General features: G+C 38.2%; 1 protein-coding gene across 1 annotated transcript; it reads left to right on the top strand.

The window, feature by feature from the left end:
- The first annotated feature begins 20,156 nt into the window (after positions 1-20,156).
- LOC131908270 (olfactory receptor-like protein OLF2) lies at positions 20,157-21,098 on the top strand. Its single transcript, XM_059259322.1, has one exon. The coding sequence runs from the start codon at positions 20,160-20,162 to the stop codon at positions 21,096-21,098; it is 939 nt and encodes a 312-aa protein (XP_059115305.1). The 5' UTR covers positions 20,157-20,159.
- The last annotated feature ends 265 nt before the right edge of the window (positions 21,099-21,363 follow it).

Here is a 21,363-nt window from a genome sequence, read left to right as displayed (position 1 = left end):
ATAGAGATACACATTAAGATGTATGAATTTTTGCATTCACGTAGCCCCTTGTTGTTTTATTTCAACTACATAATATGCCATAAAGATACCTCAATCCTAAACTAGTTAATGAATACATTCCTGAGTCAGAATATACTTATAGTTTGTGATTCCTAATATTTTATACATTATTTCTTTGTTTTCAAGGAGCATGGCACTTTATTTTTGGAGAAATTCCAAAATTTTAAGTAGTCCTAAATATTTGTGCTTTTTTTGGCATTGTATATATTTAATTTGATTCCTTTATAGAGTCAGCTTATTTGTATTTTGTGTTCAAATGATGTTTTTTGCTAATGGACCTGGCAGTTTATTAGAAATTATAATCTTTGTTAAATATATTTTATAATAAATTAACTAATTTGTAATCAAAAGCACGTTATTACAAGTACTAGCATAATATCCAAGTCTAGACCATAAAGAATGCAAGTTCTTTTGAAATGGAAGCATATAGTTTGGGGGCTCAAGAATGACAGGCACAGGTGTGAGGAGAAGAAAAGAATCTAGATGCAGGAAGTGATGGTTGTCTATCCTGAGGTAGGCAGAAAAACGAATTTTTACTTAAAGTAAGTTTTAGACATAAGGAACCAGGAGACAAATGGTACTGTTACCCCTTTTCCAGTAGGTGGAAAAATGAATCTTTACTTAAAGTAAGTTTCAGACTTAAAGAACCAGGAGACAAATGGTACTGTTACCCCTTTTCCAGTTGCTGATGTTGATCATGTTCTTGATGGTTTCATAAATTCATTGATTGTACTTTGAGCACATTCATCCTCCTGACTCTGTCTTATCTTTCTACCCTCTTACTTACTCCCATTTGATAATTTGAATGTCTTCCTTTTTGAAATGTCCATCCAGATATTGGATCAATTTTTAATAAAATTGTTTATTGCATATTTTTATTACTTTCCAATTGATTTGTTTTGATTCCACAGTAGTGATGATTTTTGGAGATTTGTATATAGTACAATTTGTATAGTAAGAAACTGTTCAGGAGAGAAGATTACAAATTTTGAATCACAAAATATTTTTGAGATGTTGGGTAAAGTAACTGCTGTGATCTGTCAATTACATATTGTATTTATGACTATTAATATCATATTATACCTCCCATAATTTATGTAATTTTGTATGTCAATGAAGGTAAAAGAATAAAAAGTGTACAAATTGAAAACAAAGGGTCCTAACCACTTCTCAACTCAATCCCATCTCTTCAATTTTTTTCCTTTTCTTACCACTTCTAAGCCATCATTAATTGTTCATCCTATGATTCATAAATAACATCCTCCTAAGTTCATTATTCTGTTTATTAAATATTGGTCTCAGTCATGTTGCTGAGGAGCGTCTCTATTCAATGATAGCTGCTTTCCTGTTTGTAATCCTATCTCCTGGTTTGTGACTTAGAAACAAAGAGAAAATACAAATAAGTTTTTTAAAACCCAAATGAAGTAATAAGAGTATGACATCTTACTAGGTACCAAGTTACAGATCTGCTTAAGGTTATGTGTATATTTTGGATATTTAATAGGTTCTATGGAAGAAGATAGCATTGATATGAATGCTAACTATTGACATTACTCACATAGAAAGAAAAAAATCAATCATCTTGTTACCTAAGTGTCTTTCAACTACTCCTCCTTTCTCTGACAAGTTTATTTTGTTAAAACAATGAGGGAAGTTATTTGAGACCATGAGAATAAGATCACACATGAAAGATTCAGAAATTAAATTCACAATATTATATTGTTGATCAAAACTGTATCTGCAACTGCATTTCCCATGTGAGGTTTTTCTGCCTGTAATTATACAATATCTTGTGTGAAAACATTTTAGAATTGAAGTAAATCCTAGAGACTCTTCTGCTTTACAAAGGGTCATTTGAGGTATTCTTTGAAGATTATCAGAATCATTAGAGAAAACACCTATGGGGAATAATGTTTCTTGTGGAAAATAATTTTAAAATGTCCACTTATGTCATCTGTACTAAATTTATATAGATTGAAAAAAATTATATTTTTTTACTTGCACTTCTCCCAACTTTTTCCAGTTACTTCCTACTTCCCTACTTCATGTTCTTTCTCTTAAAAATAAAATAAAAAAAATAAAAAATAAAAACAAGCACACAAAAAGCAGTAGAAAAAAAAAAAACAAACAAAACCTCCACCAAAACAAAACAAGGAGTGCACAAAAACACCGACTCTTTTTTGTGTTAGCCAACTACTCCTGGGCATACAGCCTGCCCTGGAGTGTGGTTAATATACTCTTTGGAGAAAACTAATTTCCACTTTCCCAGAAGCTATCATAAGGAAATAAGATCTTGGTTAAAGGTGGGAATTTGTGTGTACTTACTTCTACACATTGCTGGGATTTTGTCTAGTTTGAACCTGTGTAGGTCTCATGCTGTCACTGTCTCTGTCAGTTCATATGTATATCAGCCCTGTTGTGTGTGCGAAATACGGTTTTCTGGTATCATTCACCCCCGTCCCCATTCCATGAGATAGAACCCGTAACTGACACTGCTAAAGTAGTCAAGAGCCTGAGAGTAGTTAGGTCATGAGTGCAAACAAACAACCAAGCAAAAACCCCAAACAATCAACCAGCAAACAAAACCCTAATGATATGATGTTATTCCCCCAGATCAGTGAACTGAGCAACCCTCATCAGAGAAGCTTTTTCTTGCAATAGGTGGAAATTAAGACAACTGAATGATGTACAGAGAATGAGAGACTTTGCAATACTCAGCATGGAATGAAAGGTCTTTATTAAATCACTACCCTTAGACTCAGGGATCTCTGTGGAAGAAAAGGAATACAGATTGAAAAAATATTTATTTTTAAGTATGTGCATATACGTTTGTCCAAGTATCAGTATGTACATATGTAAGTTCAGGTACCTCCAAGAAAGAGTCCAGAAGAGGTGTCAGATATCCCAGATCTGGAGTTACAGGCAGTTGTCAGCTATCTGAATTAGGTACTTAAGACCAAATTCTAGTCCTCTACAAGGGCAGTATGTGCTCTTAACCACTAAGGATTTACCCACGATGCTTTCATTAATCTTTCTTAAAAGCAATAAGCAATATCAGAGTAGAAAACAAGTTTAATAATACTAGGGTCCAAACTAGACTCTCAGTAAATTACTTTTGTTCTAAATTTATAAAGATATAATGTTTATCTAGGGAGATGGGCCAGTCATTTAGTAGATATGAGTTTCATCCATAAAACTCCCTACTCCCTTGAAAAAATAAAAGCCCTGTGTAGTGGTGTGTGGTATGTGCTTGTAATACCAGCACTGGAAAGACAGACACAGAATTTCACTGTTACTTTGAATCTGTAGCCATTTCAAGCAGTTCTCCATGAATTGTTTTATTTAGCTAATTGTGCAGGAACACATCCTTGAAATGTACACATTCAACCTATGATTGAAAAGTAATGCAGCATACAACTGTCCTAGAAGAAGTCACAGAGCACACTTCCTTTACTACTAAAATTCTACTACCTTATATGGAGAAGAGAAAGCAAAGAACCTGGTACTTTGTGGGCCAAATATTATCAATTAAACTCATTAACAATGGCCCATGAGAAAAGGCCAGGCCACCATTCCCTGAAGAAAGAGTGTTATAAACTGACAGTTGACAGAGATTAGTATATTAAATTCATCAGTGACAACAAGAAAGATGATGAAATGCAGGCACTTTCTTGTCATTTTTTATTTTCTTCACTATCTTCACTTATTTGGGTGTGTTTGCTTAAAGTCTACTTCAAGTCTTTATCCATAAGACTAAAACAATAAGGTTTTCTTTTAAAACACAAATCTCTTAGGGAAATGTCCATTCTCCACAAATTTATTATTTTGAAGTGGAGAAATATCAAATTCAGTAACTGATTCATTGCAAGCAGGAAAATTTACGTTCAGCTCCCAAAACTGATGTGGCAAGCATTTGTAATCGCAGTGCTGGAAAAGCAGAGACAGACAAATTTGTGGGTCTCACAGGCTAGCCAGACTAGATCAGTTAGTGAGTTCTAGAATAGTGAGAGAGACAGAGAGATCCTATCGCCACTTTAGTTGGTGGTGTGAACCTTGGAAAATGGAGCCTAAAAATTTGGAATACTATAGTCAACCTTATTCAGAGCATCAGACAATTTATATTCTGAGGATTAAGCCAGGTCATATTGAGCAAAGTTCCCATTAGTTCAGGATGTATGCAATCACAAAGGCAAGGTGTATTCACATGAGTTTAGGCTGCATGCAGTCACTAGGACAAACCATGTTTGGAGGCATTTTTGAATAACAAAAGTAAACAAGAATGTGTAATCTGAAGCAAACACATTCCTATTTACTACACCTGGGAGAGGCATGAATGTACATTCCAACAAGAATCTGTGCTTTGAAGGACTAAGGTCACAAGGCTGTTGTTCTCTTTTCTTGGAGCATTCTCACAAACAATCAGAATTCTCTTCATACAGCTTCATTCATGGACCATGTTCTGACAAGACCCTATGTCAAAGATAGTTGGTTCATGAAGTGGTACAGAACACACCAAGACAGCAGATTCTCAGCACAAAGGAGATTTTATTATTTAGAAGGACACAGGCGGGGGCTGCCCGTGGACTGGGCAGAGACCATGATGGCCTACTGGCACATGGCTGTTTTTGACTCTAGCATACAAAAGAAGAAAGGGGTATCCCTCCCCTAGGGAGGGTTGAGGTGGTTGTCTCTGATTGGCTAGGTGGAAAAGAAAGGAGAGGAGGTGGCAGGTTTTTATCATGTAGCCCTGTGCCATTTTATGATGTAGCAAGCCTTTGGTGATGTAGCCTGGTGGGTTTGAGAGACCATATCAGGACCAGTATTTCTACCTCTAGTTTATAAAAAGAGTAGAGGGATGGCATTCTCTTTTTCTGCTTCTTGCTCACAGGGGGCATAGGTGATCAAGGGAGAGCACTGATACACTGGTAAAAGAAGTCAAGAGTGTGAAAATGAAGTTAAAAAAGAGTATGAGTTCTGAGTCCAGGAGATGGAAAAATTTCTGAGCCATAGGTCTTCAATGTCCATCCAAGGGTCATCTGGATCCTGAAAGGTGGAAGGTAGAAGACACCAGTTTTCCCAGAGTCCATCCAGGAACATGTTGCAGGCCCAGGAAAGTATTCATGCCATAGGAGTGAACGTAAGTCATTGTTGGAGGCTAAGGGTTGGTAGTTCCTGAGGAAAAGTTAGTTAAACATTTGGTAATTTATCTGACATATTTGTCTGGTGAGAAAGGAGGTGAAGCAGTTAAGGAAGACAGGAGCAAAGAGGAGTAAGAGATTGAGGATAACAAAGGGTCCTATGCGGGAGACATCCATGCCAACAAAGGTGACTGAACCGTCCCAGGAGGTCAGAGTGAAGAGCAGTTGATTTAAGAAACTCCTTTGATAGTTGGGTTAATTTGCTAACATTTTCTAAAAAAAAAAAAAAAAAAAAAAAAAACAGGCTGGAATAGCAGCATTCTTCCCCAAGAAATATGCAGGTATCCTGTTTTTCAGCTGTCAGCAGATCTAAGGCTCCGTGCTGTAAAGAGACCTGAGCTATAGAAGTGAGTTGTTTTGAAGGAAGGCTAAAGACCTAGTGGGGGAACCTAGAGACACCTGTATCTTGGGTTAAAAACCTATGGTAGAGAGAACTGAGTGCCCAAGGGTACCATGGGCCATGGCCATGCCTCTCAAGGAAGTTTTGAGACAGGCAGAAAGGATTCTCTAGGTATACAATTTCTTGGGAAAAGCAAATAGAACTCAGACGGTCTATATAGGGTTAGTTGTGGGATGACTGCCATCAGAAAGCAGGGTCCAGTCACATTTGGAGCTATGGTGTCAGAGAGACTCTCATTACAACAGAGCAGCTTCCCATGGGGAGTCTGGGTGAGAGCTGAAATCAAGACCTTTTGAGAACAGGGATGATAGCATGTGATAGGAGAAAGAAAAGGAAAGTAACAGGTTTTCTGGATAGTTATAGATGAGTTGATGCTTCTGGTTCTCACAGGGGGAACCAGAAGGCCAAGAGTAGACATATATTTAGCTTGAAGTTAGGAGAGATTATAGTAGCAATGACAATATGGATTAGGCAGTTTCATTTTCTATCTCAATGTATCTCTGGGTGGAATCAACAGCCTGCATCTATTCTAGTTAGATAGAATGTTCCTTCCTGTGGGCTGATCAGTACTTTCTCACAGCCACGGAGCAAGCAATATTGAACTCTATTGACTCAGAAGAGACTTCAGATTCAAACTGTGAAACTGAGTCAGTTGTGGGCTCCCACAGCATAATCCACAAGTTGGTGGCCTTGTGAAAGGAAAGAGCTGACTGCCATTTGTGTAGAACTTGAAGTCTAAAGTAAGTAAGGGACCTTCCTATATGTGTGTAGGACGGGGCAAAGGTCTTCATGGGTTTCAGTGAATGAGTGAAAGGAATTGGGAGGAAGTTGTGGAAGGGTTTAGAAGCAGACAGATTTGACAGGACAGAATGTCTCAACTGAGAAAGGAAACTAGATATGAGGGAACAAGAAGGAATGAGTGGGAGAAGGTAAGTCCATTGAACATACAGGCCAGTGGATCTGAGGGGCATGGAGAATTGTTCATGAACCTGAAAATGAAAGATGGGGGTGGAAGAGAGAGTGACCTGGAATCAAGAAGGAAATAAACAAGGTGACCTGACACCAAAAGTGAGCTACTAGGCTCTTTGTGGCTTTTTTGTTTTGTTTTCAGACAGGGTTTCTCTGTGTAACAGATGTCCTTAAACGTACTTTCTAGACCAGGCTGGCCTTGAATTCACAGAGATCCATCTGTTTCTATCTTATGAGGGCTGGGATTAAAGGCATATACTAACCACCTAACTATGGTATGAGCTCGGTTAAGTCTGGAAAAGAGCCAGGGGCCTATCAGTCCTCATTCACTAAGTCCACTAGTGGCTATGGGGGTCAGATGACATCAAGGAAGTGGCACTTCAGGGGCAGTTTGAACCCTAATGACCCTCCTGATGGCATTTGGGGCAGGGACCCATAGGCCTGTGAGGAGCTGGACAGGCTCAGGCCCAGTAGTCCTCCTTTTCACATTTGAATCAAGAGTCTGGCAGCCCTCCATTTTTAGGACCCAACATCAGTAGTTTGAACAGTTTAGCTAGAAGCTGATATTTGTGTCTTTGGTTATGCTCATCAATGCAGTGGAAGACCTTAAAGTCCAGGAACATTACATCAGACTGGAGTGCAATGAGTCTGGGGTGCAGACATTTGATCTTGGCTCTTATGTCTGGATAAGACTGGGCAAAAAAGTAAGTCATGAGGAGTTGTTACCTGTATGGAGTGTCAAAGTCAAGATTTATGTATTGTAGTCAGGCCCTAGTGAGGCACTGGAGAAATTGGGAAGGGTTTTGATTTATCCTGGATTATATTTTGGAATTTTTTAAAAATTAATTCTCTGAAGGGTAGTTCCTGTAAGCCCAGGGAGGACACAAGTGATCATCTTCTTAATTGCAGTCTTTGTCAGGGTCCCTTGTCTGTAACTTCCCAGGTTCTGGTAGGGTAAGACATATCTGTCCAGTGTAACTGATCTGTATGATCATGGGCCTTTTCCCAGACATGACTATGCTTTTCAAGGAGGAGGTTGCTGTAGAACATAGGGGAGATATTATGAGAAGGGACAGCATAGGACTGAGTAAGTTATTGGAACTCTTTAATACATGTTGTATAATACATGTAAACGACCCAAGGTACTTTCAACTTGTGAGAGTTCACTGAGAGAAAGGGAACATGAACAAAGATGGGAATCCTAACACCAGCCACCTGCTGTAGTGGAATAAGGGGTACTGGAGGAGCCTCACCATGGGAGTGAGTGTGAGCTGGGAATGGATGTGGATGGTGGGTTGAAATTGAATAGCATAGGGGGTTTGTTTGGGTGACCAGTTGCTGTGGAGGGAGGAAGAAAAGTTAGAGAGTTCATGCTCAGAGGCTGCTGTGAGCAGTCTGTGAGTAACAACCCCTCCCTGTTTGGCTGGTCCTGCAGAGTAGGGAGGCTGGGGTGGATTGGCCAGAAGAAGCACAAGGAGAGGAGGGGGGGGTAGGAGATTTGAAGAGGCCAGGAACTGAGAGCAGCTAGTCTGAGAGTTTTGTGGGATATTTGATCACACTCTGAACACAGAGTTTGAATGTGCATTAACTAAATAAAATCAGCCTTGGGTTAAGAGGTGGACCTAGCAACAAGTTGACAGAAAATAATCACAGAGAATCAGAGGAAGTATGGAAGACCACTAGAGAGATGCATAGGAAGTAGTAGGGAAGGACTCTGAGTAGTAGTTTGTTTGTTTGTTTGTTTGTTTGGCTAAGCAGAAGGATGCTGTCTTTCTGAGAGATCAGTGAAGAGAGAAGTTCAGCTAGTTGCTTCCAACCTCTCTGAGCTAGCAGTTTTTCACCCCAGACTCTGAAACCAGGTCATATTAATAAATATAATGATAGAGATTTAGCTGAAGACTTCATGTGGTGGCAACAGAAGGCAGATCTGGTAGGACGTTAAAGTCCCATGGGCCACTGCCTGTGAAATCAGCCAGTAACTGTGGAGCTGCAATTATTGACTGAAACATCAGTAGATTCAGGTGCAATCAATGTGCCAATAGAATAACAACATTTTGGTATTGCATCCTACACATAGCATGACTAAACTAACAAAAGTTCATGCCACTGCAGCTGGTGATGCTGTTGGGGGTTCCAGGAAGCAGTATCATACTCAGCAGAAGGGGTCCAAACTCGCCACTGGGCTGTTGCTATGGATAAACTAAGAAGTCAACAGATTTGGTGAGACACATGGGAAGTCCTTACAGAGAGGGTTAAATAATATTAATAGAAAAATCTTGAGTCCTCAGCAGCAGTCAAGCAGATGAGAGACCTGCCCTGAGTCTTTAAACCACCACCACCACTGCCACCCACTGGATTCTGTTTCCCCAAGACCTACTCAGCCACCCAAACCAACACACCTGGTCATCCTCCCTGTGGCCAATACTCCCCTGCAAACCCAGCAGACTACATAGGTATAGCCACATTTCACACCAGTTGGAAGAACAAGAGAGTGACTGGCCTTCTAGGTGAACTGCCACAGGACCAAATCCTAAACCCCAGGACACATTTTGCAACTCTCCCTCCCATCTGAGCACCAGCAAGGCAGCTGAGCCCTGCTCCCAATTCTGGTGGAATTCCACTGTTCTGGTGTAGTCCCCAGCAGCTGGCAAGTAGGTGAGAGACTTGCCTCTGGGATGTACCACTGTCACAACAATCCATTGGATTCTGTTCCCTGAAGACCCACTCTGCCACCCAAACCCACGAAGTTTGACATCCTCCCCAAGGCCGGACCTCCTTATGACTCAAGCACACTACATAGGCATAGGTACAACCCAAACAAGTTGGAAGAACAGATGAATAAATGCCAGTGTAAGAATACATTCAACAACAGAAAGGACAATACAGTATCACTAGAACCCAGTGATCCTGTAACATTAAGACCTGAATATTGCAATCAGCTGAAGCACAAGAAAATGACTTCAAAATAACTTTATGAAGATGATAGAGGCTCTTGAAATGAAAATCAAAAATTCCCTTAAAGAAATTAAGGAAAAAACAAACAAAAATATTTGAAAAAAAAATCAACAAATCCCTTAAAGAGAACAAAGAAAGTGAAGAAAAAAACAGTCAAACAGGTAAAGGAAATGCTTCAAGAATTGAAAATTGAAATTGAAGCAATAAAGAAAGCACAAACTGAGGGAATTCTGGAAAGGGAAAATCTGGATAAGCAAAGAGGAACAACAGGTGCAAGAATCACCAACAGAATGAAAGAGATGGAAGAAGGAATCTTAGGCATTGAAGATACAATAGTAGAATTAGATTCATTGGTCAAAGAAAATGTTAAATCCAATAAATTCCTAACACAAAACATCCAGGAAATCTAAGACACCATGTAAAGACCAAACCAAGAATAATAGGGATAAAAGAAGGAGAAGAATCCCAGCTCAAAGATACAGAATGCATATTAAACAAAATCATAAAAGAAGCCGGGCGGTGGTGGCGCACGCCTTTAATCCCAGCACTCGGGAGGCAGAGCCAGGCGGATCTCTGTGAGTTCGAGGCCAGCCTGGACTACCAAGTGAGTCCCAGGAAAGGCACAAAGCTACACAGAGAAACCCTGTCTCGAAAAACCGAAAAAAAAAAATCATAAAAGAAAACTTCCCCAGGCTAAAGGAAAGCATGCCTAAAAATATACAAGAAGCTTACAAACAGGCTGGAAAAGAAAAAGAAAGAAAAAGGGAAAAAAATGTCACCTTGACACATAATAATCAAAACACTAAGTCTTCAGAATAAAGAAAGACTATTAAGAGCTACTAAGGAAAAAGACCAAGCAGCATATAAAGGCAGACCTATTAGAATTATACCTGAATTCTCAATGGAGACTCTAAAAGCCAGAAGGTCCTGGACAGATGTCCTACAGCTGCTAATCGACCACAGATGCCAGCCCAGACTACTATAAACATCAAAACTTTCAATCACCATAGATGGAGACAACAAGATATTTTATGACAAAACCAGATTTAAATAATACCTATCCACAAATCCAGCCCTACAGAAAGTTTTAGAAGAAAAACCCCAACCCAAGGAAGTTAGCTTTACCCACAAAAACACAGGCAATAGATAATCATACACCAGCCATACCCAAAGAAAGGAAACACACACATACACACACACACACACACACACACACACACACACACACACGCACACACACACACACACACACACACAGAGAGAGAGAGAGAGAGAGAGAGAGAGAGAGAGAGAGAGAGAGAGAGAGAGATCACAAAATGGAAAGATCCTCCCATGCTCATGAATTGGTAAGATTAACATAGTAAAAGTGGCAATCTTATCAAAAACAATCTACAGATTCAATGCAATCCCCATCAAAATTGCAAAACAATTCTTTGTAGTCCTAGAAAGAATAATAATCAATTTCATAACAAAAAAAGCCAGGATAGTTAAAATAATTCTGCATAATACAGGAACTTCCGGAGATATCACCATCTCTGACTTCAAGCTCTACTATAGTTATAAAAACAGCATGGTATTGGCATAAAACCAGACAAGTGGGTCAACTGAATCAAATTGAAGACCCTGATGTAAATCCAGACACCTATAGACACCTGATTTTTGACAAAGAAGCAAAAATTATACAATGGGAAAAAAAAAGCATCTACAACAAATAGTGCTGGCATAACTGGATATTGGCATGTAGAAAAATGTAAATAGATCCATATCTATCACCCCGTACAAAACTCAAGTCCAAGTGGATCAAAGACCTCTACTTAAATCCAATTACACTGAAGTTGATAGTTAGAAAGTGAGAAGTAGCCTTGAATGCACTGGCACAGATACTACTTCCTAAATATAATACCAGCACCACAGACACTGAGATCGACAATTAATATATGGGACCTCTGAAAAATGAAAGGCTTCTGTAAGACCATGGATACTATTAATAAGACAAAACAGCAGCCTACAGAATGGGAAAAATCCTCACTAACCCCACATCTTGACAGAGGGCTGATCTCCAAAATACATAAAGAACTCAAGAAACTAGAAATCAACAAACCCAATAATCTAATTTAAAAAGGGGGTACATATTAAAACAGAGAATTCTCAACAGAAGAATCTCAAATAGCTAAGGTACACTTAAAGAATTGTTCAATTCCTTAGCCATCAGGAAAATGCAAATCAAAATGACTCTGAGAAACCATTTTAAACCTGTCAAACTGGCTAAGATAAAAAAACACTGACAGCCTATACTGGAGAATATGTGGAATAAGGGGAACACGCCTCTACTGCTTGTGGGAGGGCCACTTTGGAAATTTGTATAGTGGTTTCTCAGAGAATTGGGAATCAATCTACCTCAAGACTCAGCTATACCAATCTTGGGCATATGCCCAAATGATGCTCAATCATACCACTAGGCCACTTGCTAAACTATGCTCATAGTAGCATTATTCATAATAGCCAGAACTTGGACAAAACCTAGATGCCCCTTATCCAAAGAATGGATCAGGAAAATGCGGTACACTTATACAAGGAAGTATTACTCAGCAGTAAACAGCAATGACAGCATGAAATTTGCAGGCAAATTCATGGAACTAGAAAAAAAAATCATCCTGAGTGAGGTAACACAGACCCAGAATGACAAACATAGCATGTACTGACTCATAAGTGGATACTAGTTGTAAAGTTAAAGATAACCAGGCTACATTTCACAGTCCCAGAAAAGCTAGGTAGGAAGGAAGGTCCAAAGAGAGATGCATGGATGTCCCTGGGAAGGGAAAATACAAGAGATCTCCTAGTTAAATTAGGGGTGGTGTGAGTGGTTGAAGGAATAGAGGTATGAAAACATGAGGGATTGGATTGAGCAGCTTGGGGGAGGGAGAGATGATAAGAATAATGAAAAAGATATCTTGATTGGGGGACATTTTGGAGTTAGGGAGAAATCTGTTACCAGGGAAACTCCTAGGAATCCACAAGGATGACCTCGGCTAAGACTCCTAGCAATAGTTGAGGGGGCATGTCAACTGGCTTTCTCCTGTAAACATATTGGTGACTACCCTAATTGTTATCACAGAGCATTTATCTAGTAATTGATGGAAACTGATGCAGAGATCCACAGCCAAGCACCTGAGAGCTCTGGGAGTCCTGTTGAAGAGAAGGGGGAGTGATTATAGTAGCAAGAAGAGTCAAGGGCATGACAAAGGGAACCCACAGAGACAGCTGACCTGAGTTCCTGAGAGCTCAGGGACTCTGGACCAAGAGCTAGAGAGTCAGTATGGGGGAGACCTAGGCCCTTTTTGTGTGTATGACAATTGTGTAGCTTGATCTGTTTGTGGGGCTCCTAGTAGTGGGATCAGGACCTGTCCCTGGCACTTGAGCTCTCTTTTGGGAACCCAATCCCCAAACTAGGTTGCCTTACCCAAAATTGATGTAGGGGGAGAGCTTGGTCCTTCCTCAACTTGATATGCCATGTTTTGTTGACTCCTATGGGAGGTCTGCCCCTTTCTAAATAGGGATGGAGGAGGAATGGATGGAAGGTAGAAGGGAGGTGAGGAGATGGAATGAGAGGAGGGAAGGGAGGGGAAATGGTGGTCCATGTGTAAAATAAATTAAAAGAGTTAAATTTAAGAATAGAAAAAACAGAAGAAAAATCTGTTAAGAATGGTAACTATCATAATGCATAGGATTCTGTATAGTGTAACTATAGATGGCTTGAAAATAGAAGAAATAAATGAGGGGATAAACAACTTAGCAGGAATTGACACGATGCTGATTGTAATTACTATCAGTTTAGTAATTCATGTTTTATCCTAAAAAAGTAATTTGATAACTGTGCCAAATATGAAAATTTGGCTGATAAAATACAAGACTTACTATTGATAAGATACAAGCTTTAGAAAGACTTGTGAATGAAAATAAGAAAAATACTCAGACACAGACAGAGGCATGTAGACAAGAATCTACCACACCACTGCATGATGAAACTGAAGAGGGGCAACACAAGGTTATAAGAAAAATCAACCCATAAGAATGACTTGAAAATAATAGGCACCCCCCAAGGTTATGCAGAAGTTAGATGGAACCCTACAGAAATATTATATTTGAGGACATTTAAGGAAGCAGTTGTTTCATGTGGTATGCATTCACTCTATGTGAAGCAGATTTAAAGTCATGGGCAACTCAAAATTGAATTATCCTCAAAGACTGGAAAAATTTAGCTACAGCAATATTGGAAGCTGGTCCTCAGTTACAATAGCAAACATGGTGGGACAGAGGAAACTAGGGTCATAGAACAATGGAATAGGGCTAGAGGAATTAATAATTCCCAAGATCAGCTTCTAGGTGAAGGCAAATATGCAGAGTTGCAAAGACAGTTTAAATTTAATGATCACACCTTGCCCCTGTGTAATTAAGCAGTGTTGAATGCTACAGGCAAGGTTGAAGAACCAGGAAGACTTCAGCTGTAAATAGAATAGTATCAGATCCAGAAGTCAAATGAATATTAATTGAATCTTTGACATTTGAAAGTGATAATTAAGAATGTAAAAAGGTGATTAGGCCTTTAAAGGCAAGGTCAGCACCAGCAGATGAATGGATTGAAAATACAGCTTATATCAGATCTCACAATTATGATGCTGCATTGATAAAGAAGTAATTTGTAGAAACTTTAAGAAAAATGAAATGCCAGATGGTTGAATTGTGGCAAACAAGGTCACTTGAAAAGGGATTGTAGTCAAGATGCTCCCAGAAATAATGTTTTTTCTACAGATAATCCAAACAGAAGGTCCCAGCCTTCAGGAATATACAGAATGCATGACAAAGGTTGGCATTAAACTAATAAATGCAGATCAACATGGGGCAGGCAAGGTAACCCTTCCCCATCAGGAAATGCTTTAAGGGCATCCTGTAGGTCGCGGTATCTAATTTGGTTCAATTATTCACTGTCATCATTGGAGAAACTCATCCACAGGACAATTAAAAGACAGTACCTGTTTTAAAAGCAACACTGCTCTGGATGTGATCAAGGATAGAACAGCTTCTGGAGATAAAACAAAAAGTTCAGGAGAGTCTAATAAACAAATATTTTGGCAAACTGATATAAATGATCAGATACCAAAGCTAAAAGTACAAATAAATGGCATTGAAATTGTAGTATTACTGAACACAGTTATAGATATAAGAATAATTTCTTCTAAAATCTTGACATCCAGATTAGCTTCTTCAGGAGGTAAATGTTCAGCTTCTAGGGATTGGAACTTTATCTCAGGTAAAACAAAGTACAACATGGGTCAAATATATAGGGTCAGAAGGACAAATAGGAAGTTTAAAGCCATAAGTAGCTAATATACAAATGAATAAATGGGGGTGTGATTTGTTGCAGCAATGGAAAACATAGACTAACATTTCTCCAAGACAGGGTCAGAAGTCCTATAGACTGACCTGAGTCATGGTACCAATGAAGTGATCCTAGATAAGCTACAGAACACACCTAGACACTAGAGATTTTATTATTTAGATATACAAGGGGGTGGGCTGCCTTTGGATGTGGCAGAGACATTGATGGTCAACTAGCACATGCCCTTTTTAAGGTCCCTAGTAGAGAAAAGAAGAAAGGGTGTGTCCCTCCCAGGAGAGGGTTTGGGGTGCCTGTCTTTGATTGGCTAGGAGGAAATTCAGAGTGAGGTAGTGGGATTTTCCTCATGTAGCCCTGTGCTGTTTTAGAGGTAGCATGTCTTTGAACACATTGCCTGGGAGGTTTGCGAGATCATGTCAGGAATGACAGGCAGTGCTTGAAGAGTGTTATTTTGGTCTCTACCTGAACATGCTCACTCACACACATATATGAAGTAACTTGCACCATATGAAACACACAAACACACACACACACACACACACACACACTTTATATAAATAATGCACCAGAGAGTAATGAACAGAACATTTAAGTAATGCAATGAAAACTCTATGCAGTGTACCCTGTGGAAAGATATCAACACCTACTCATATTGGAGATTTTCTGTAATATTCCCAAAATCCTAAGTGTTTTGGTAATTTAATACTGGTTTTATTGTGGGGAAAAGATTCAGGGCAGCATGAGTCAGAAGGACTGCCAGGAGTTCAAGAATAGCCTGATTTACTTAACAAGTTTCATTGAAACTGACTTACTGAGTAAGGAAGGCCCTGTATTCAAAATCCAAAGAATAAATTTTAAATTGAAATAACAAAACTTAAAAAAAAATGTTACAATGATTTACTTTTCCAGAATTAAAACACATAATTTCAGGGAGTCTCACATTATCACAGTCTTTAGAGAGCCTGCACCAAGACCGCACCCAGGGAATGCAAAAACAAATCCATGATGTCAGCAAGAACTAAACTTTTCTATCTGAGCAGTATTAGGAAAGGAACACACACATTCTGATGGTAACTTTCTTTACTGCTTCATCGTGAAAAATCTTCTGAAAACCTCCCTTCCTCTATCTCCCCAGCAGAGAGCTCTAGACAATATGTGAGTAGCATTTTGAGGGTCACATTACATTTCTTATAAACAGTAAGAAGCAGAGTCATTTTGATAACACACGATAAATCACACAGATTTGGTGAGGAAAGATGGGAGACAGATAGCAATTGAGTGCTCTGCAGTTTTTCAAGGAACTGTGACCTTAAAAGTCCCCCAGGACGTAAACATAACCAATTAGTTGGCTTAACCTTGAGTCTTGCATCCTAAAACTGAGATTAGGTGTCCATGCAGAAAGTTAGTAGAGGGAGTTAGGTCTACTAAGGTTGCTTTGTGCCTGACCTTTGTTCAATAGACACCTGGGAATTTGTCCTTGTGTGATTCATATGCAGGGACAACTAGTCTACTTTGAATTTACTCTGAGATCTTAAATCAGCTAATTGTGTAAAAGCTGTCTTTGTAGCTGAGAATACTGTTATTTTCCTATGTCAGCCTGAGCTATGAAAAATATCCTACTATTATTTCCATTCATCAATATTATACAGCTTAAGAAGAAATCATCTGTAGACAGTCCAAAAAACAAATGTCCATAAGACTGAGATATAACCATGAGGTTACATGTACACACTACATGAAAGTGCGTGGTAATGGGGAGATCCCACAGCTGTTTTTGCACATGTGACATCACAGACAGGAACAACCAGTGTTCAGGGTCTGTGGCCCTATAATCCTTGCTTGCCAAGGTTCCTTCATGAGACAATTATTCGTCTGGTGGGTTGACATCTGAATTATTAATTGCCATAGACTGTAATATGCCACAGACCATGACATTACACCATGTTTATTCTGTTTTCATAGAAGCCAGAGAGTTTAATAACAATAAAAATAAGACACATAAGCAAAAACAGCAATTACAAATCCAAGACCATTTGTGACAAGTGGTAGGCCTAACTTGTGCATTGCTTGCGCTGTATAATTTTTGTCATGTTTGCTTTCACATACAGAATTTGTGAGACTTGAGTAAGCCACATTAAGACTTGTGTCAAAATAATGTGTGTGATCATTACACATCTTCCCGATCAGCACACATTTTTCTGTCATATCAATCAAGAGAGCATATTTGAACATTATCAGCCTGTGACTAATTTATTTACCATGATTCACTTAAGGAGATTCTATTTCAATGCAGTTGACTTGGGAATCTCTTGAATTTAATAAAATTTCAAGTCGCTAAAATTCTCAGCCCTGATTTTTTTCACGTTTGCATTTAAGACAAAAGCTTATGTTATAATGTGTTTGGTAACAAGTCAGGACATATTTGATGATAAAGGAAATATCTAATTCTATATGATAATAATTAGGTTTAATTAATTTAAAAGTGGCTTTAGCTAAGGCTGAATATACTAGTTTACGTGTGTTATTAGAATTCACTTTGAGAAAACATGTTTATACAATAAGTTTCGAATGTGATTTTAAGATACATTTGAATATTTTATATGAAGAACTTAATACAAGCCAAACGAACACCACTGAAAGCACAATAAATTACATTAATAAACAGAAAGAAACAACACTTTGCTTGTAATCCATTATTTAATTATATGTACAGTGTGTATATTGTAACATTACTTTTTATTTAAAATCTAGTGATTTTATTGGACCCTTGAGTATGTAAATGAGTTGGTCTCTTTATTTCTGTGTTTTCGCTTGTACTCTTTTCATTCTGTTTGTTTTGTTCAACTTGAAGTTTTAGCTTTTGTTTTAGCATAGTTTATTTTATTATTATTCCTTAGAAGCCTGTTTGTTTTCTATTGAGATACAGAAATGGAGTGGATCCAGATCGGAGGGTAGATGAAGAGAGATTGGGAGAAGTAGAGGAAGGGATAACTGTAAACAGAATAAATTATGTGAGAAAAAAGTATATTTTCAATAAAAGGAAACATTTTCTATTGATTCAAATAAAAATAATAACTAGTTATCTTTAGGCAATGAGCTAATTGATGGTGTTTGCTGTCTTCACTAACAAAATGTGAATGCGTTTCTGGAAGGGTGTTATTTATTAAATTTGCTGCTTGAATGTAAATCTATATAGCTGTAGAAATTTTATACCTTACAAAAATATATACAGAATAATGAATAGAAAGTAATGAATGCAAAATTAATTGGAGTGATTTTCTGATGCTAACTTTGATAATTAGCTACACAGGAATATTTTCAAATTAATAAGAGGAATACACTTTAATCACCTTATTTGTATCAGATACAGATTGTTAAACCATGTTATTATAACTTCTTCTTATTCCTGAGAGACTGAGTATTAAACACTCAGGGCCCATATAGAGAGGCTTATAACTTGGACAATTCCAGAGAGAGTATTGTGTCTGTGTACAGAAAGAACTTCATCCACTAACATCCACTACTCTTGGATCAGGTACAGTCTTGTTTTCTATTTTTCATTTTTCCATTACAAGTTTCCTCAACACTCTATTTTTGCACTAAATACATGTATGAAAGCAGATATGAAATAAAGCAAAAGTCTGGGAGGTGGGTAAATATTTTTTCCCATTGCTTTTATTTTTTTCATTTTTCTTCATTAAGAAATTTTCTACTCATTCCACATATTACCCACAGATCCCCCTTTCTCCCTCCTCCAACCCCCAGCCCTCTCTCCCAATATTTTAATAACAGACATGTAATTTTATATATCTTAAATGTTCTAATTACTTCATACGAAATCATTATTTTTAAAGATCTATATACTGGGAAAGATACTTAAAACAATACACCCAAGTTTTAGAAATCTGTTATCAACATGAAACTTTTTAGATCTTGAATGGATTTTTCATTACTTATCCTGCCTCAGACACAGACAAAGACATAGATGCACACACACACACCCCTAATATAAGTGTATTTTGTATGTTCATATAACTATATGTAACTCTACGTATATGAGCTATGTGTTCCTGTAACTGTCAATTTCCATTTATATAAATAGTTCGTTGGTTTGTTAAGAGTAAAACAGTGAAACATTGGGACATAGACTTTAATGTGACTTCTCGAGAATTATTAACATAGGTCAGTTGATTAAAATGATGCATAAAAGTCAAAAGGAAATAAAAATATTGTAACAAGTTCTGGAGACATAGGATGGCATATTGCTCAGAAAAATCTGAAATTTTGAGACAATGAGCAAGCGATAACTTTCTCATTTGTTGTTTATGCATATATACACAGGATTTGTATGTATGATATAGGTGTACAGGATACAAAGATTCTGATTGATTAGGACTAAGCTAGTTGATCATCCATTTTTACTAGCCTTCCTGTCACCTGGGCCACTGCAGCATCTCTGTGATTAGGTTAAAGATGTGCTTCCGACATAGTCTTGTCTTGGTCCTCAGGATTTCTGCCAGAGGTCTTTGTTTTTATTCCAGTGGATCTCCATTACTAGATCTGAATCATAGCAAATGCAGCCATATTATTGAAACTAAAGATGAATTTGATGTGCATTCAGTAAACTATATGTATGTCATACCTACAAGTACCTGTGTCACACCGGTGTGTGCTTCATAATTTTAGAGGGTAAAGGGATGAGAATGGGTTATTTTTAATCCCCACAATTAATTATGCTTTGTTAGAGGAGATAGTAATATTTTTATAAATAAAAATAGTAATTCTTATCTGAAGATGCCAGTTTTCTTCACAATCTAACAGAAGAAACATTGCCAGTGTTTCTGACAACATCCATGCCATAGCCTATAAAAAAGAAGGGGCCAAGCTTCTCAGAGCGTCATGTTGTTTGCTTAGAAATTATGTGTATAAGTTTGGATGAATATGTGCTCCACATTCTAAAGAGAGCTATGTAGATACAAGAAATTCCTTCATTATCTCAATGATTGACATTGAAGTAGATACATTTCCAATAGTTAGTTTACTTAGGGCAATTGTGGTTTTATCTGTTTTTAATTCTGTTAAAAAAAAAAAAGGACCAAGAGTTTAACTATGAGCAACAGGAAAAACATAACTGTCAATTTCTGTTTCTTGATTGAAATCCCAGGGTTTCCAGATTAAAACAATGACACTTGAAAACTTCACTGTGTTTACTGAATTCATCTTCTTAGGACTTTCTAACAGACAGGATGTGCAACAGGCCCTCTTTGTCTTCTTCTTCCTAATTTATGGCCTAACTGTAATTGCTAATCTAGGGATGGTCCTGCTGATCAAGCTGGACCCCAGGCTGCACACACCTATGTACTATTTCCTGAGCAATCTGTCCTTCTGTGATGTCTGCTACTCCTCCACAGTCTCTCCCAAGATGCTGGCTGATTTCTTGTCTGGACAGAAGAGGATTACTTATAATTTATGTGCTGTTCAAATGTATTTTTTTGGAGCTTTTGCGGATGTAGAATGTCTCATGCTGGCTGTCATGGCCTATGATCGTTACGTTGCCATCTGCAATCCACTGCTCTATACGATTGCAATGTCCAAGAAGGTCTGCATCCAGCTCGTGGCTGTTGCCTATGTAGTAGGCTTGGTGGATTCAGCAATCCACACATGTTGCACATTCCGACTATCCTTCTGCAATTCAAACGTCATCAACCACTTTTTCTGTGACATTCCACCTTTGCTGGCCCTCTCCTGCTCAGACACATCCATCAACGAGATAGTGATGTTCACGTTCATTGGCTGTGTGGTGGGGTGCAGCATTGTCACAGTTCTTCTCTCTTACTGCTACATCATAGCTACCATCTGCAGGATGAACTCTGCTGAGGGCAGACACAAAGCGTTTTCCACGTGTGCCTCCCACCTCACGGCTGTGGCCATTTTTCATGGAACTCTCCTTTTCATGTACTTCAGACCCAGCTCAAGTTACTCAATGGACACGGACAAAATGGCCTCTGTTTTCTACACAGTTGTTATTCCTATGTTAAACCCACTAATCTACAGCTTAAGAAACAAGGATGTGAAGGGGGCTCTGAAGAAGGCAATTAGTATTAATTTGGGGCCGGGATGAAATTCTGTTTTGCACTTCAAAATGAATAGAATATTCTGAGATTGCGTGTAAGTGTATCAACATAGATTTCGCTGGGTAAAATTTTTGAAATATTTCCTAATGAGAATTGGTTGTAATGAAAGCAATCACTGGTCCTAGTCTCTAAGTCAATAAACAATAGATAAGTCATTGTTTTAAATTTTGCAAAGAGTATCGTTTCACACCTTTCTTCAGTGATAAATGAAATACAATAGAGCCCAGCAAACTCTTCACAATTGACATTTCG

This window comes from Peromyscus eremicus, chromosome 4 (genome assembly GCF_949786415.1).
Source record: "Peromyscus eremicus chromosome 4, PerEre_H2_v1, whole genome shotgun sequence".
NCBI lineage: Eukaryota > Metazoa > Chordata > Mammalia > Rodentia > Cricetidae > Peromyscus > Peromyscus eremicus.
This window is presented reverse-complemented; position numbering and strand designations above follow the sequence as displayed.